General features: G+C 40.8%; 1 protein-coding gene across 1 annotated transcript in view; it reads left to right on the top strand.

Annotated features, from left to right (window-relative positions):
* RYBP (RING1 and YY1 binding protein) overlaps window positions 1-16,495 on the top strand; it is a 48,447-nt gene that overhangs the window by 27,269 nt on the left and 4,683 nt on the right. The window contains exons 3-4 of the mRNA XM_028719383.2: window positions 12,104-12,280; window positions 12,725-12,823. Coding sequence (XP_028575216.2) covers window positions 12,104-12,280; window positions 12,725-12,823 — 276 coding nt within the window. The remainder of the gene's footprint in view (window positions 1-12,103; window positions 12,281-12,724; window positions 12,824-16,495) is intronic.

A 16,495-nucleotide genomic window follows, 5' to 3' on the forward strand; every position in this document is an offset into this window, starting at 1 on the left:
ACTCTTTCCTGTCCTACACACTTATAAACTGTGGATCACTCAGCAGATCCTAATGCAGTAGTATAGCTATCGCAGAGAAGTTCGGTTTCTGTGCTTGGCTGAATATGTCTCCACTTCTTTCACCAAACCTGGAAGATAGTCTCCCAAAACTCAGACATAATGGAGGTTGACTATGTTTATTTAGTCTGGTGTGATGAACTCTGCACATGAGCAGAGATTATTATTTCACATTTTCAGGACTGAACCAAGCATTGCAGATATGTTCTGCTGTGCTCTGGTGTACCCTGGCTCAGATGAAGAAAAAACAAAACAAAACATTTTTTGTCTGTTGGTTGGAATACTCTGTTCTTTTAATTTAGAGAAAATTTGTTCTGGATAATGAATAATTAAATTGATTTTTTGTGGGAGGAAAATTGTATGTAACTGGAAGCAAGTTTTACTCACATTTTAAAAGTTTTCAGTTTTTTTGCAATGGATGTGTAGATGTAAACAATACATGAATTCAGAAGCTTACGTCATGTGGTATGACTTAATTTCTAAATAAGAGGTATGGAGTCAGTTTTGTCTGAAAATCATACTTAGGCCCTCTCTAAATGGCAGCTTTTTCCCTGCCCACAGATGAGAACAATTGTGTTGTTTGTTCTTTAGAGAGGAGGAGACAATGACATTTTGCACATGTGCTATGCAAATCATATTGTGATGAAAACAACAAGGTTTTTGTTTTTGTTTCTATCCCGCCCATCTGGCTGGGTTTCTCTAGCCACTCTGGGCGGCTTACAACACATCAGACATGAAAAAACAAAATATCCTATACAAGCAACAAATAAATCAATAGAAACCACCAACAACAAACAGTTTACAGTTATACCCAAATTAAAGTAACTACCAACCCCAACTAAACATTTATCCAACACCAACCTGACAAAAACAGAGGAACCAAAATTAGAACCTTTTAAAACATTTTAGCCAGTTGCCTCAACCCAAGAGTTGTTCCAGCAACGTCCGAGTGGCCTCCCAGGAGCCTCTTTTAGCTGTTCAAAGTGAGTGTGGGCCCTGCCCCCTAGGCCAGGTAAAAAGGGAGCGGTCTTTCTTCCAAGACTCAGGCAGCAGCAGGTTAAAAACTTCTCACCCTACCAAGTCAAAATGTTACCAGCTGCCACTTGTAAACCACTTTGGGATTCACTTGAATGGAAAGTGGCACAGAAATACACTTAATCTGAAATACTAAATAAATGTGAGTGTTGGAAGATTCAGGCCAAAAGTATTTCTTTACACAGTGCACAGTTAAATCATGGGATTAGTTCCTGCAAGAGGTGCTGATGACCACCAACTTGGACGGCTTTAACATAGGATTAGACACATTCATGAAGCATGAAGCTATGTATGGCTGCTAGCCATGATGGCCGTGTTCTTACCTCCAAATGTAGTATGCTTCTCAATACCAGTTGCTGGGAATTGCAGGTGGGGAGAGCCCTCTTGGTCTCGGGTTATGCCTGTGGCTGGTTGGCCATTGTGAGAACAGAGTACTGGACTAGAAGGGCTTTTGGCGCCTGATTCAGCAGGGTCTTCCTGTATTTTTGCTCTGCTTGGCAATGAAAAGGGTTTCCCAGAATGATTTGGAACCCGCTAAGCAAAGGAATGAGAGGGCAAGAGATGCGGGATAAAGCAAACTGTTCTCAAGAGTTCCCTCTTTTTATGTTCTGGTTTAGTTGCCATTAACTGTTTACTCCTTTCTCTCCTCCTCTCACACCTGCTGCCGCTGCGTCTAGCTAGACATAGACAGCCACTTACTGCTCGGTTGCAGAGAACTGGCAGTGTTCATTGGTGGCAGTTTGGGCAGGGCTGCATGTGCTGTAATGACTGTGATGAATGCTGTGGGAGCAGAGAAGAAAAGCTTGGCAGGCTGCTGTCAGAGCCTGTGGCGCACATGTGAAATTCTCCAGCAGCAGTCTGTATTGGAGCAGCTGTGAAATCATGGAGAGAAGCCAGACAGCTTGGAAACAGCCATTCACCACTTAACCCTCAGCCGTGGGAGCCCATTTACAGAGGGGATAAATAAGGCAACATGCTACTCCTACCCCCTGCAATGTCTCCCTCCTGTTTCTAAGCCTCTCTTTCCTGATCTATCGAAGCCCCTTGAAGCACCCTTGGAACACTTGAGGAACCTAAAGCAAAGTAATCCAGTTAATAAAATGGACTTAGTTTTCTTATAGAAATGGCTAGAATTTCTGTTACATGCCTTCAGAAGATGACTGTTCAAAAGAAAAATATGCGACAATCCAATTAAAACTGCTTCCTTTTAACTTGATGCATTTTCAAGCTCTGAATTCTCATCATAGAAATTATTGTCCTAATTGTGGTAATAGTGCTAATTATTTCATTGATTGTGGCATCTACACAGTCTCTGTTTGAGTCAGCTCTACCTGTAGCTTTCATTCTGCGTGAGAGCTATAGCTGCAGAGCTGGAATTAGCCTACAGATGGAATTACTTATTTTTCACTAATTTTTAGCTGATAGTAGAAATGTGAGGTGCTATTGAACACATCTGTATTTGCTTGTAGCAATGACGTCTGTGACGGGTTGGCTGAGCTGAAATGTTCATTTGATGAGTTAATAAAGCAGTTCAACATCTGGGAAAGAAGGAAAAGTTCAATTGAAACACACAAGGTGGGGTCTGGAAAGAGAGAATAGGGTTTCCGAGGATCGGAGAGCCCAAAGAAAATGAGGCTTAAAAAATGTGCAGAGTAGGCAGTAGATGGAAGAAGCTTGGGGGAAAGAGGTATACAGCTAAGTGGGGCTAGGTACACAATTAACAGCACTCCCAATAACTTTAAGGAAAAAAGTGAGACAAACACGACTACTTTGAGAGTGGGTGATTTAGAGTAGCAAGGGAAAGGGCATTTGATTATTTCCACTGTTGCATCACACTGTTGACTTATGTGGTCCACCAAGACCCCTAGATCCTTTTCACATGTACTGCTAGTAAGCCAGATGTCCCCCATCCTATATTTGTGCACTGGTTCTTCCTACCTAAGTGCATAACTTTACATTTGTCCTTATTGAAATTCATTTTGTTAAGGTCATTTTGAATTCTGATTCCATCTTCCTCATAAGGTTTTTCTAAATTGTCATGCAGACTAGACTGTAGGTATAATACTAGCAGCATATAAGTCAGGATTCGTGCATTTTTGAAACTTTTGGTCATCTTCCTTTTTTTGAATATCACAGCTGTGGGGGAAATGTACTTTTTGTACAGGGTATTTGTAATACAAGATGCTTGGCCAATTACAAGCGGGTAAGGGGGTGGCTCACCAGGGCCTAGTGCTACTTTTTGCCACGTGCATTTTCTTGGAGCAATCCTGGTTTGTTTCTTGTGGGAGAGGATGATCGCTGAGGCTCCCATTTTGACCAGTAGGGTAATTTTGCATAAATTACAAAAAATATAAATAAAACATGTTCTATTTGCAAACAAAACATTTAAATGACTACTTTTTTACTGGTAGGACGGGGGCATGGATGTATCCAGGATTTTTGTTAGCGGGGATAGGCTTTGGGGGGGGCAGAACCTCAGATTTGTATTGATTTGTATTGATTTTTACTTATTTGGGGGATGGCAGCTGCCCCCCTGCCCTCCCTTGGCTACGTCCATTGGGGAGGGGCACAGGAAGGAAACCAGGTCGGAAGGGGGCCATGGTTGGAAAAAGGTTGGGAAACACTCGGCTAATCTATATTGTGTCCCAAGATGAGAAGTGAATGTAGAATTTCGGTTTTTCAAGATTGGGCTAGAGCTGTAGAATGTACAGTTCTTTACTCATGCTTAAATCAGTGTTTGCTGGAGCTCTGTCCACTATTACTAAGCAGGCTTTGTGTTGTCTCTTTTGTAAAACATATACAAAATAGTATGTGTTTAATTGGCATATATGACAAATGTTAGCTTTTTCTCTATTGTGCAAAATATCCTAACAGTTTTGAGACCACAGTAAGCAAGACCCAAGTGCATGCTTCATAATAACCGCTCTGTAAACTTCTGATGAAAGGTGGGCTACAAATTTAATAAATAAAATAAAAACTACTACTACTCTTGAGTTTGTGACATGTATCTATTTTCTTTTTTTCTGGAAAGCTTCAAATATATATGTATCTGCTCCTGAAGTATACAAAATTGATTTTATTTTGTGCATAACAGAGGTGTAGGAAGAGGGAGTACTTCCTTTCAAAGAAGGAAAAGTTGAAAAACTAGGTCAAAGATTCAGTTTGAGAGGCATGAGGCTTCCATCCCTCCACTCTTCCCTGTTTCCTATCTATGAAACTCTTTCCTCACCCTCACCTGGTTCACTTGATTTTATATACCAGTGAGTGAGAAGCTGCTAATAATAATAATAATAATAATAATAATAATAATAATAATAATAATAATTTATTTATACCCTGTCCATTTGGCTGAGTTTTCCCAAATAACTCATTTGCTCAAAGGTAAAGGACCCCTGACAGTTACGTCCAGTCGCAGACAACTCTGGGGTTGTGGCGCTCATCTCGCTTTACAGGCCGAGGGAGCCGGCGTTTGTCCGCAGGCAGTTTTTCCGGGTCATGCGGCTAGCATGACTAAGCCGCTTCTGGTGCAACGGAACACCGAAACCAGAGCAGTGCACGGAAACCCTGTTTACCCTCCCGCCGGAGCGGTACCTATTTATCTACTTTCACTTTATGGCATGCTTTCAAACTGCTAGGTTGGCAGGAGCGGGAACCGAGCAATGGGAGCTCACCCCATCGCGGGGATTCGAACCGCCGACCTTCTGTTCGGCAAGCCCAAGAGGCCCAGTGGTTTAGACCATAGTGCTACTCGCGTCCAACTCATTTGCCCAGTTTTATCTAAATCACACCTGAGAGAAAGCAAAGCCCCTTTACACAAGAAAGCAGTTTCCTATAAAGAATGAACTATTTTTTACTGAGATTTTCCTGTGTAAGCAACGCTAAGTTTTTCTGCACTCTTATGATGTACTGGAAAAGGCTGGCTGGTGGGGTCAGAGGACTCGCACAGGAGAATAGCATACTATTTGGTCTGGTGTAATTAAACTCTTTTGAGTGGAATCAGTTTGCTTTTTTAAAAGGTTTAGAATCCTATTTGTTGAATTGACAAGTATTTTTCTGTGTTGAATGTGTATCAATTTAGATTTTGTGAGTTTAGCTCAGTTTTTTCAAGAAGATGACATGATTAATTGGGCTCTAAATAATCTAATACAGATCATTAATTGGGCTTTAAATAATCCAATACAGATCATGTTTATCATTCTCAGTACTTAATGCAGCTAGTAATTCTGTCAAATTTTCATTGACATGGGAAGGAAGTTGAAATCTGCAGACTGGTACACATTTAACTGTAGAGATCCTGTCGGGTATGCCTTTCTGTTAGAATCTGTTATTTCTTAATGCTTTTAGACTATCAACTTTTTTGAGCATTTGAATAATGCTAAATTATTGCTGGTGCTCATTCCATTCTGTCAGATATATGTGAATTTCTGCATATCATGATTTTTCTGGGTTTTGTTTTAAAAACAGGGTTTTGCATGAAATGGCAGATGAAGACAAAATTTTGACAAGAAATGCCCATATTGTATAGCAGTATTTAAAGTAGCACTTGCTAAGCATTCTTCAGTGGCACTACTTGCATCAAAGATAGAATGAAGTGAAGTTTAGAATCTCATATCAAAGCATGATTGTATCCATAGGTTTTGGAATTAATACTAATTTATATTATCTAATGTGCTGTACAGTTTTTGAAACAAGCAGCATTAAAAAATTACACTGATTTTTTTCTGAGCAACTGATTCATTTTGACAGCAGCAATTGAAAGATAAACAAAATACTGTATTTCTTATGGTAGATGAGTGTCTTTATGTTAGGGAGGGGGTGGAACTCTCAAAATTGCTTTGTTTCATTCTGGTTTGGCTTTTACAGAGTATTTTATTGAACATGCTTTGTCTGGTAATTTTTATTAGGCCATTCATAACTACAAATAATACATAAAGTTTACTTTTCAAGCACATGGCAAAAGTTTATCTGGTTGTGTAGTACACAATTGCATTGTAACAGAGTTCTTCATGTGGAGCACAAAGTTGGGCGAATGTAGTTCAATTTTCCAAAGTCAATAGGTAAACTTGTGATTTGCTTTGTGCTTTGCGTTACAGGAAGAGAATCGCATTCATAAATGTTTAGGGACCCTTCTTACTAAAATATCTTCATAAGTAGCACTTTGGCAGCTCTGTGTTTTCATGTTTTGTTGCTTCATCTCCGAGGAAGGTTATATCTGTAACATTGCCATTCTGTCTGGTTAAACCCTGTTTGGTGGCTTTTGAACTCTTAGATGAGTGCTGGAATTCTCCAGATCTGTGAAAAGAAAAAATTATAACCATACTTTAAAACATACAGAAGTTAAAATACTAAAACAAGTCCCTTTTAGATTAAGCTAAGCAGAAGCCAGAGGGTTTTCCTCTGACTCTCAGAAATGGCTCCTAGGGTTCTCTGTGATGTTCTTTATAACATACCTAGGAGATGCTGCTGGACTCCAACCCATATCAGTCGCAGCCAGCATGGCAAATAGGGATTATGGCAGTTGCAGCCCAACAACACCTGGAAGGTACCAGGTTAACCTTTCCTAGAGGAGATTGAATAATAATAATAATAATAATAATAATAATAATAATAATAGATTATTTATACCCTGCCCATCTGGCTGGGTTTCCCCAGCCACTCTGGGCGGCTTCCAACAAAATATTAAAATACAATGGTCTGTTAAACATTAAAAGCTTCCCTAAACAGGGCTGCCTTCAGATGTCTTCTAAAAGTCTGGTAGTTGTTCTTCTCTTGTGACATCTGGTGGGTGGGCGTTCCACATGCCGGGTGCCACTACCGAAAAGGCCCTCTGCCTGGTTCCCTGTAACTTGGCTTCTTGCAGTGAGGGAACTGCCAGAAGGCCCTCAGCGCTGTACCTCAGTGTCCAGGCAGAACGATGGGGGGTGGAATATGGTCTGAAATGAGTTGGGCGGCAGCAGCAGCAGCAGCGATTCCCTTTGCAATCTAATAGGCACTCCAGGAAAGAGGCATCAACAGCCCTCAAACAAAATGCTCTTTATAATTAATTCATTATCAGCACTATTATTTATACTGTTCGATGCCAAAACAAACCTCCAAACAGATTTCAAGTAGTAGACATACGTGTTTACATAAGGCAACTAAATTGATAAAGCCTACCTGTTTAATGTGAGGGCAGCGTAATGAACTTGGGGAAGTGTGTACATACATTCAAAATATGGCAGGAGTTATTCTAAAATTAAACATATGGGGAAAGAGGCAAAAGACCTGGTAAATTGTATAGGTTGAAAGTATGCCTGCATTGTATAGGGTGGAATATAATAGAGGGTTATTATGAGATGGTGTCCGGCCCCATTATGAAGAGCATCTGGTTTGGAACAAATTATCCCCCGGGGATGCAGGAGAAATGTATATTATTGCTCAAATGAGGAGGATAGAATTTGGCATTGAGAGTTCAGGGACACATAATAGTAATTCAGAGAGGTCATAGCACCATAGGGTAAAACGTGTGCCAAAGACATTTAGAGAGATACAACATGTACAAGTTATCTATATGCTAATGCTAGAAGCTTCTGAGTCAAGATGGATTTTTGGTCTTAGAGGACTGCACAGATACAGTGGGCATAATGGAAACCTTGTCGACGGAGTGGGGATGAAAGCCCTTTGAAGCAGCTCACTATTCTCCTTTCAGCCTCAAGCTAGTTGGGGAGACAACTCTCCTGTACTCCTCCTCTGCCTCTTCATTTAAAGGACAGGTACAAGCTGCTTCAAGCAAGGCTTTTGCAAAGCACATTAAGGGAGCCTCCAGCACTAAGCAGAACACAGACACCCCAATTGGCCAGTGCAATGGAAGGGGGAGCCAGCTTGTTCTGGGCACGTGCCTGAGCTTACTGCATGGAGGTCTCTGGCACACCCAAACCCAGCACTCAGCAGTCCCCCTGGGCACCAGCTGATGTGACAAGGATCCTGCTAGGTGCAAGTGTATAAGAGAGCTTTCTACAGGGAGTTCTCTCTCACGCACATGAACCCGGCCAGTTTGGAAGAAAGTAAGGCACTACCAATGGGAAGGTTTCTTCCTTTGAAAGGAAGTGGGGGGAGTTCCCATTAGTAGCACCTTGCTGCCTGCTACCTGCCTTGAAGTCCTGACTTTGGGACTTCAAAGCACCAAATCCCCTGAATTCATATGTGACCCACTCCTGTCAGATTTGGCCCGTGACTTTTTTACATTTTGTGGCTAAAACTTGAATTTACATTTACTTTGCATAATAAGGATTTTTATGCAGTGTATTCACTTGGAATTGTTTTCTTCTTTGGAACTTTGCTAGAAATTTGGGTTAGGTTTTTAAACCTTTACTTAATTTTCTAGAGGGGGTCATAGTACTGCCATTTCATTTTAAAATCTACTTTTCTAGTAAAGTGCCCTAGTAGAACCATGATGCACAAAGCAGAAGTAGGGGAGACCAGAGCCTGACTCTATCCTGTGAGTATCTCAATTGGTAGACCATGAGACTCTTCATCTCAGGATCATGGGTTTGAGCCTCACGTCGGGCAAAAGATTCCTGCCTTCTAAGGGATTGGACTAGATGGCCCTCATGGTTCCTCCCAATTCTAGGGTTCCTCAGTGCTGAAGTAGTTTTCAGGTAGTATTTAATGTAGTTTCTTTTGCCAGAAAGTAATGTTTGCAAATAAATCCATAGATGTTATTAGCCCGTGAAATTATCAAGAACGGTTTTCCATGCTAAGTAAATATCTATTTTCGGTGTTTTCTCCAGTAAGCATTGGCCTCATATTGTTGTTGCATATTGTTTCTCTCTGTCAAGTTTTGATGTTTAAAAAGAAAGCACATGTTCTGCTAGGCATTCTGTAGACCTAAGCAGATTAGACTGGTTTCAAATTATATAGCAAGAGCATTGCAAACTGGGTAACACCAGCAAAAGGAAATCAAGGTCCCGTGAAGTGATGAAAATGTTTTGGTCAGCGAGGGAGTGGAAGATTGACACCTTACTTTTCTGCTGATACTTTCACAGTTCATATCTGCATCCTTTACTGGAAGCTCCCATTTTAAATAAGTACTAAAAATAGCCAAGGCTCTGTAAGTTTGGGTAGGATAAGCTAAAAAATGTGGTGTCAGTTCTGCAAGGATATAGTGTTTTGTGGGTGATTTCTCCTTTATTATACAATACTTTATTGTAAAGAACAAGGCTGTGAAAGATCAAACTAGTAATGTCCAGTTAATCCATTTTGCAAAATATGAGGAATATTGCAAATCCTGAGAGCAAATGAGATATTTTCATACTGTTATTTCTTTGACGATGGAAATCTATATGCTTATACATGGCACTTCAGGTGATAAATGCTTAGCAAGGCTCCTAATGCAGCGGCAAGTGAAACCTCATCCAGGACTCAGGAAATCAGTAGCAGTAGTCTTCTCTTAATTGTAATTGGGCCTGTCATTTTTGAATATCAAGCAAATGAAGTGGCTTATTATTAGCTCTTGTTCCAGCTGAGAGCCAGTGTGGTGTAGTGGTTAAGAGTGGTAGACTCGTAATCTGGTGAACCGGGTTCGCTTCCCCGCTCCTCACATACAGCTGCTGGCTGACCTTGGGCTAGTCACACGTCTCTGAAGTCTTTCAGCCTCACTCACCTCACAGAGTGTTTGTTGTGGGGGAGGAAGGGAAAGGAGATTGTTAGCTGCTTTGAGACTCCTTAGGGTAGTGATAAAGTGGGATATCAAATCCAAACTCTTCTTCTTTTTACTTAGAAGAGTAACTGGGGTTTTTTTACTGTTTATTTAAGTGGAATGTACTTATTTAATTTGAGGGGAAGAGGTCACTCCAGGTTTGAGGATACACCCTCTCCAAATGACCATGCCCCTAGTAGACATATCAGAAGAAGAGCAGAAGGAGAAGTGCTGATACAGGTGAGGAAGATGCTACTTCAATTCCCTCAGTGTCCCTCACATTGTTTAGCTCCACGTTAGAAAAGGATTAAACAGAGTGTTATTTTGTTGTTCAGCTTGGAACATCTCAGCACCAAGTGAAGAAGAAAAGCATTCTGAAAGGGGCCCATCCAGTGTACTGCAGCTGCCTTCGTAGTTGGGTGGGACCTTTAAAATTATTTTTTTCCTTCTGCTTGGCACTGTGAAAAGAGCTGTGAGGCACTGCTGCAAGCAAGGGAGTCTTCACCAATGCTCCCACCCTTGTAGTGTTGCTCTTCAGTGACTCTTCTCAGAGGCATTGCTTACTCAGGCGTCTGAGCTTCTCTGGGTGCTCTGCCCTTGCTGCCTGGCGCCTAAGAGTAGTGCTAGATGCAGTGTTGCTCTGGAGAGAGGCTGCACTGAGGAATTTGGGAATGGGTTTGACTGCTTCCTTTGCTGCTGCAAGCTTCTTTGCAGCCCTCTCAACACAATTATAAACAAATTTTTGAGATTTGGTACCCTGTTTTAGTTGCTTAATATATTAACTTATGTATAAATCTGATAAATCACCTAAAGGACATGTGCCAGGTCATGCGATCTTCATTTTCATCCAGGAAAACTAAAAAACTTACAAAGACAGTTCTAGGGTTAGTTTTCTACCCCAGGATACCTTCCAGTGTATCTTGAAGTAGTAGAATCCGCCAAACAGAGCTCATGTGTGTTGTGTCAGGAGAATAGCACTTTAATCTTCTCCCCTGAATCAATTTCAGAGATATTTTTCTACCCAAGCATAATTCAAATGTGTCTCGGGTCTAGTAAAATGTCCCAAAATAAAGCCATGTACAGAATATCAGAAGAAGGACCTTCTGGTTGGGTTTTGGTTGAAAAAACACATGGTATCATTTTTTTTAAAAAAACCACATTATGTTATCAATGAGGAAGAATACCTATTTCTATGTAAATCCTGCAATGAAAAGTGCATCTGAGGTGGATTTTAACCCATTCTTTTTTTTTACATACAAAGGCAAAGTTGTATGCCATTCACCAGATCAATTTCCATTCTCTGAATGCACACTGCCAGAATGATATCTCACACTGCTTTACCTACTGGAGTCTGTAGATGCCTGTGGTTGCAAATAAAAACCACACCATCACCTCCAAGTACTTTGGCTTGAAAATGTGTTGGATCTATAGACTGAAAGATTGCTAGCTGTTATTACAGCAGCTACTTATTAGTCAGTACAACAACAGGCTCCTATCAACTTCAGTACATCTTTTATGTGCAGAACTTGCTAAAAATGCCTTTCATATTTGTTGCTTTCTTGTTGGCCATGCAGGTTTACATGTCAATATGTTATAATGATCATGGAAGTTTGCAGGAAATAATGTTAAGACACAGTGCCAGTTGGAGGCTGGCAGAGACAAGACTGCTAATGGCACACTCAATGTACCATTTGTTTTAGATTTGCTCTGATTGACAATCGCTGTGTTGTAGTTGTCAGGCTTGTAGCTTTAGGGAAGAAGGATTTATTCTGAATAATTACAGTTGAATGAGACATTACTAACTCTGCTTTATATGTTTAACAATTTGCTAGTGTCCATTTAATGAAACAATACAAGCAGTCTGAAAGCTGTCTGTTGGCATAGCACTTCAAAGTGTAGACTGAATGAGTGTGATTTCTTGGCCTTCGGTAATCAGTGTGGCACATCTTCATCCCCAAACTTCTGAAGTGGCAGTTTTTCAGAAACCATGATGGCTAGAAATTTCCTAAAGAAGGAATACAGTGTGGCAGGTTCAAGTTCCAGGGCTGCTTCTGTTTGGGCACATAATGGGCAGGGTTTCATTCATTTATATTCTGTTAAGATCTGTAGAGGGATTTTCACTAAAATCAATGATGACAAGGATCCTCAATTTTATATACAGGGAATATTCAGAAAGTTCTTAAGTACCATGAACCATTCCTTTAACATGTGATTGTACCACTTAGAAATACTGCTTGTTTTGATAGGTTTGTTTTATTGATGTTTGGTTACAGTCACACACACCCATTTTATAAATAAAGTCACTGACTTTTTTCTCCCCATCTCACCTCTTAGGAAACCTAGGATAAATTCTCAGCTTGTTGCACAACAAGTTGCTCAGCAATATGCTACACCACCGCCTCCTAAAAAGGAGAAGAAAGAGAAGGTGGAAAAGCAGGAAGAGAAAAAACCAGACAAAGAAAAAGAAATTAGTCAAAGTGTTATAAAGAAGAGTACCAGCAAGAAGACCAAGTACGTTTCTGGACCTTCCTTTCCCCCCTCTGTATCCTCATGCAAATGATCTCATCAAATACGTTATGCTTAATTCCTAGAAATGTACACTTTTGTTCTCTCAGCCTTGAAATATCACTCAGATCCAGAATACCTTTAATTTCCAGGCACATTTCCACTGACGCTCAGATGATTTTATTCATTCTTCCCTTGCCCGTGTCACCACAATCTCTTGATTCACTTGACATGTTTTGTCCTTTTCCAGGGTGGGTGGAGAGGAAAGTATATTATTATTGTCTGTAACTGTAGCCTGTAGCTTTATTGACTAGTGGGAGGGTTGCATGCGTTCATTGTATCGTGGCTGGGTGTGTGAAGGCACACTCTGGCACAAGTTGTCAAAGTTTCAGAGTTGATATTTTTACAGTATAAAGCCCTTTAGCATTTCTTCTTGTCTCCTTCTTTCAGGCCAAAGTCCGATATTGTGAAAGATCCCCCAAGTGAAGCAAACAGCATACAGTCTGGGAATATGACAACAAAGACCAGTGACTCAAATCATACCTCAAGGTAACTGTTTTAAAGTAAAGAACTGCGTGATTATAGGCTTGCTGAATTAGCGTTTCTATTTGGAGTGGGAAAATATTTAGGTTCCATGCTACTGAACGGGGAGTGGGGTGGTAATTTTTCCCTGCAACCCATGCATTAGCTTACTTCCTTGAATCACTAGGTTCAGGGAATGGAGTGTGACAAGGGGTTGTGCCTCAAATTATTATTACTTTGCACTGCCATTGTCTGGTAGTTGTGGTGTTATAATTAGGGATAATTTCAGCTCACCAATTCAGATACTGTATACTAGATTGTGGACACTGAATGTTGGGTCTTTCTATAACTTGTGTGTGCTGGGACCTGCAGGCTGTCAGGCAGGCTAAAACCTATATAGTGGTAATTGCAGTTTCCCTTTCACAAGATCACCCCCACAGTAGAGGCTGCAGCCTCCTTTGCGAGGTCTGATTCCATTGCCCATCAATAAGCCTCTCATCAAAATGGGAAAGAAAGGATAGTTCCTTTGAGGCTTGGGTGTCAATACCCTAGAACAAAATGTACATGTGGTAAAACAAATAGGAAGCTTAACACCATTCCTTCTTAAAAGAGCTGCCACAGGTGACTCGGATTGTCAATCCTTTTTTCAGTCCATCCTTTGCCTTCCACCCCCCCCATCCACTACTTGCTTATTCATTAGCATAATACCCGCTTTCCCCAGAAAAAAATAAGAAAATTACCACAATGTCTAGTTTTCTTTTAATTGCTCTTGCATGCAGTTGAGAGTGGGGGTGGGGTGGGGGAATCATTGCCAAGGAAGCAAATCCAGATTCTATAGCAACTTCTTTTTCTGGCAGTACTTATGAGTTACCTTGTTGAGATAACATGTGAAATGACCATTAATGCTAACTAAATGCTGTTTCTTTCATTATAAAACATGCAGACAGACTGTCTTCCAGACAGTTGTAGCACCTTAACCGATGTGATTTGAACCATTTAAAGCTTTATTTCAGTTGGTAAACCGAGTTTTACTTTCTCTAATTTGTTCTTTGGGTGGAGGGGCAACTACCAGCAAGTTTGGCTTTAATGGAAAGCTACTGTGCTGGCAATTGTAGAGTAATAGGATGAAAATGTTTTTAGTGCTATGCAGCACTGGATATTCCTTCTGTTTTTAATCCTTTTAAAACTGAGTAACTCCCTCAAGTTCTTCAAGCTCTACTCATCTAGAAACGGTATTTGCATTTTTTTCACAATATTTTGATTCCTTGTTTTGGGTTGTGGCTACTACTTTATGGCATATTTTTAACTTTGACTTTTAAATACCCTATGAGCTTAAAGTAGGTAGCAAGCAAAATTACTGAGAGATGTTAAACCTAGATTTGAGCTATTCAAACCCTGACTTGAAATTCCTTTTCCTCTGCATGAGTAAAAGTAGGGCGCCATGAGGGTGTTCCTCAGCGTGGTGCATCATCAAGCGTAAGCACATTGAAATTAGGAAAGATGGGCTGTGGAAAGATGAGATGTGGCTCTCTGCTTTATTAAAGCATCCCAGCCTGTCTGAAATTATATGGCAGGGTGCGGAACATCCTACCTGCAAGCCAAATTTGGCTCGCCAGGCTCCTCATTTTGCCTGCTAGGCTGTTCAGGGCAAGCCACACCCACCTACAGGTGGCAGGTAAGAGTGGGTCTTGGCTAAAAGGGGCTTAGCAAACACTCCTAATTGGCAGCATCTGCAAAGCCCCTTTTGCAGCACTTCCCAAGCATCCAACAACTAACTGATTTCTGGGTGGTTTGCAAATGTTGTGCAAGGGGCTTTGCAAGCCCTATGCTTGATGCTTTGGTTTGCCTGACAACCAGCTGAGTCCCACCAGTTTAAGCCCTGTGCAAGGACTTCTGCTTGAGCAGCAGGGCTTTCCCCCGGCACCCCATTGGCTTGAGGTGGGCAGGTGAGAAGAACCTCCAGAACAGGCCAGTGGAGAGGAGACAAAACTATTTCCCTATGCATTTGCTTTATTGTTGGAGACTGGGGGTCTAGGAGATGGTTTCCTGTAGAGTTGAGAATTTCAGGAAGGGGGAAGCGACCACTTAGTTACCTTGGCACAAAAAAGGAATCTTTTTGTTCCCTTGGCACTAGGAACAAGGCTTAGTTGAAGAAGACATATTTCCCCCTTCATCTCAGTGACTTCTTTGTATTATTAATTTTATTGTATAATAAGATACAGTGGTGCCTCGCAAGACGAAATTAATTCATTCCGCGAGTTTTGTCGTCTTTTTTTTCGTCTTGCGAAGCACGGTGTCGGAAAAGTTTTGGAAAAGCTTCAAAAATCACCAAAGTCTTCAAAAACCTCAAAAAAGGCTACCACACCGCGTGCTATGAGTTGCTCCTCGAAGTCAAGTCGCAACTGTATTAACGGTGTTAAGAAAAAGGAAACAAACTTGCAAGACTTTTCCGTCTTGCGAAGCAAGCCCATAGGGAAAATCATCTTGCGAAGCAGCTCAAAAAACAAAAAACCCTTTCGTCTAGCGAGTTTTCCGTCTTGCGAGGCATTCGTCTTGCGAGGTACCACTGTACTCATTTTTGAATCACTTCCTATGAAGCATCTCAAAGCAATTTAGCAGTACAATAAAAAGAATTTTAGAGCAATTGCATATATACAAACAATTTCAAATCCAATACAGATATGAACTGGGATTACTAAGAATTGATAAGGGTGAAAGGAGGTTCAGGGTCAGTATTCTTATTGCTGCTGGCATGGTTAGCTAAGGTACTCAAAACTGCGGGCTATACCTAATATTAATCTTACTTGGAGTAGATCCATTGAAATTCCTGACCGTGGCTTAGATCAATTAATTTCAAAGGGTCTACTCTGAGTAGAACTTAGTTGTATACAAACCTTCATTTGCAGAATAAAGTTTGGTGGTGCTGACTGTGTTCATATGTGTATTAAAGATTGATTAAGGATTATTGTCCACAACCCATACTTCCCAGGAAGAGATTGACCTCATATCTTTAGCTGAAGTGGTCATATATTTAAATTAAGGTCTGGGTGTTGCAGAATCGCCAAACTAGGAGAAGAGTCTGCATTGGACTAAATTTGGCATCCCTATAAAAATAACTCCTTTTAAAACTGCTACTGGTTCTAGTTGTATTAACCCTTCTTACCTTGAGTCAGCTATTTAAGATTTGAACTCCTCCCAAATCTCCCCATAGAGTACCTTTTTTTAGCTGCTGCAAAGCAGCCACTCACGGTTTCTTAAAATCTTAATTACAGTAGTTACAAACGCAGGACTGCCTTCAAATGAATCCACTTCTTTGTACTGAGTTGTTGTTACAGGATGAATGTACATGTAATATAAGTGGGTGCCTTATGAGTTGGCATGTTGATTGCGTGATAGCGTGAACTCTCTTAAGAGGTTCATGAGCTATAAACTGCAACTTTCTATTTCTAGACTGTGAATTTTTCAAACCTTGTTTTCTCCAGGCATATTCAGAAGGGACTATTGAGCAATTTTCTACATGGCTTATTTGGGTTGCTTCTCTGTATAAATTCCCAGCAGGTGGAAAGGAATGCCAAGTTGTGCTGGTGCCTGTGGTGTTTGTAGCGGCAGAGATCCCCTTTGCAAATGACATCACCACTCGCAGGTGCTTTCTTGTGGTTTTGTATTGCAAAATCACGGCTTTGGGGCACTTGACAAGAT

This window comes from Podarcis muralis, chromosome 2 (genome assembly GCF_964188315.1).
Source record: "Podarcis muralis chromosome 2, rPodMur119.hap1.1, whole genome shotgun sequence".
Taxonomy (NCBI): domain Eukaryota; kingdom Metazoa; phylum Chordata; class Lepidosauria; order Squamata; family Lacertidae; genus Podarcis; species Podarcis muralis.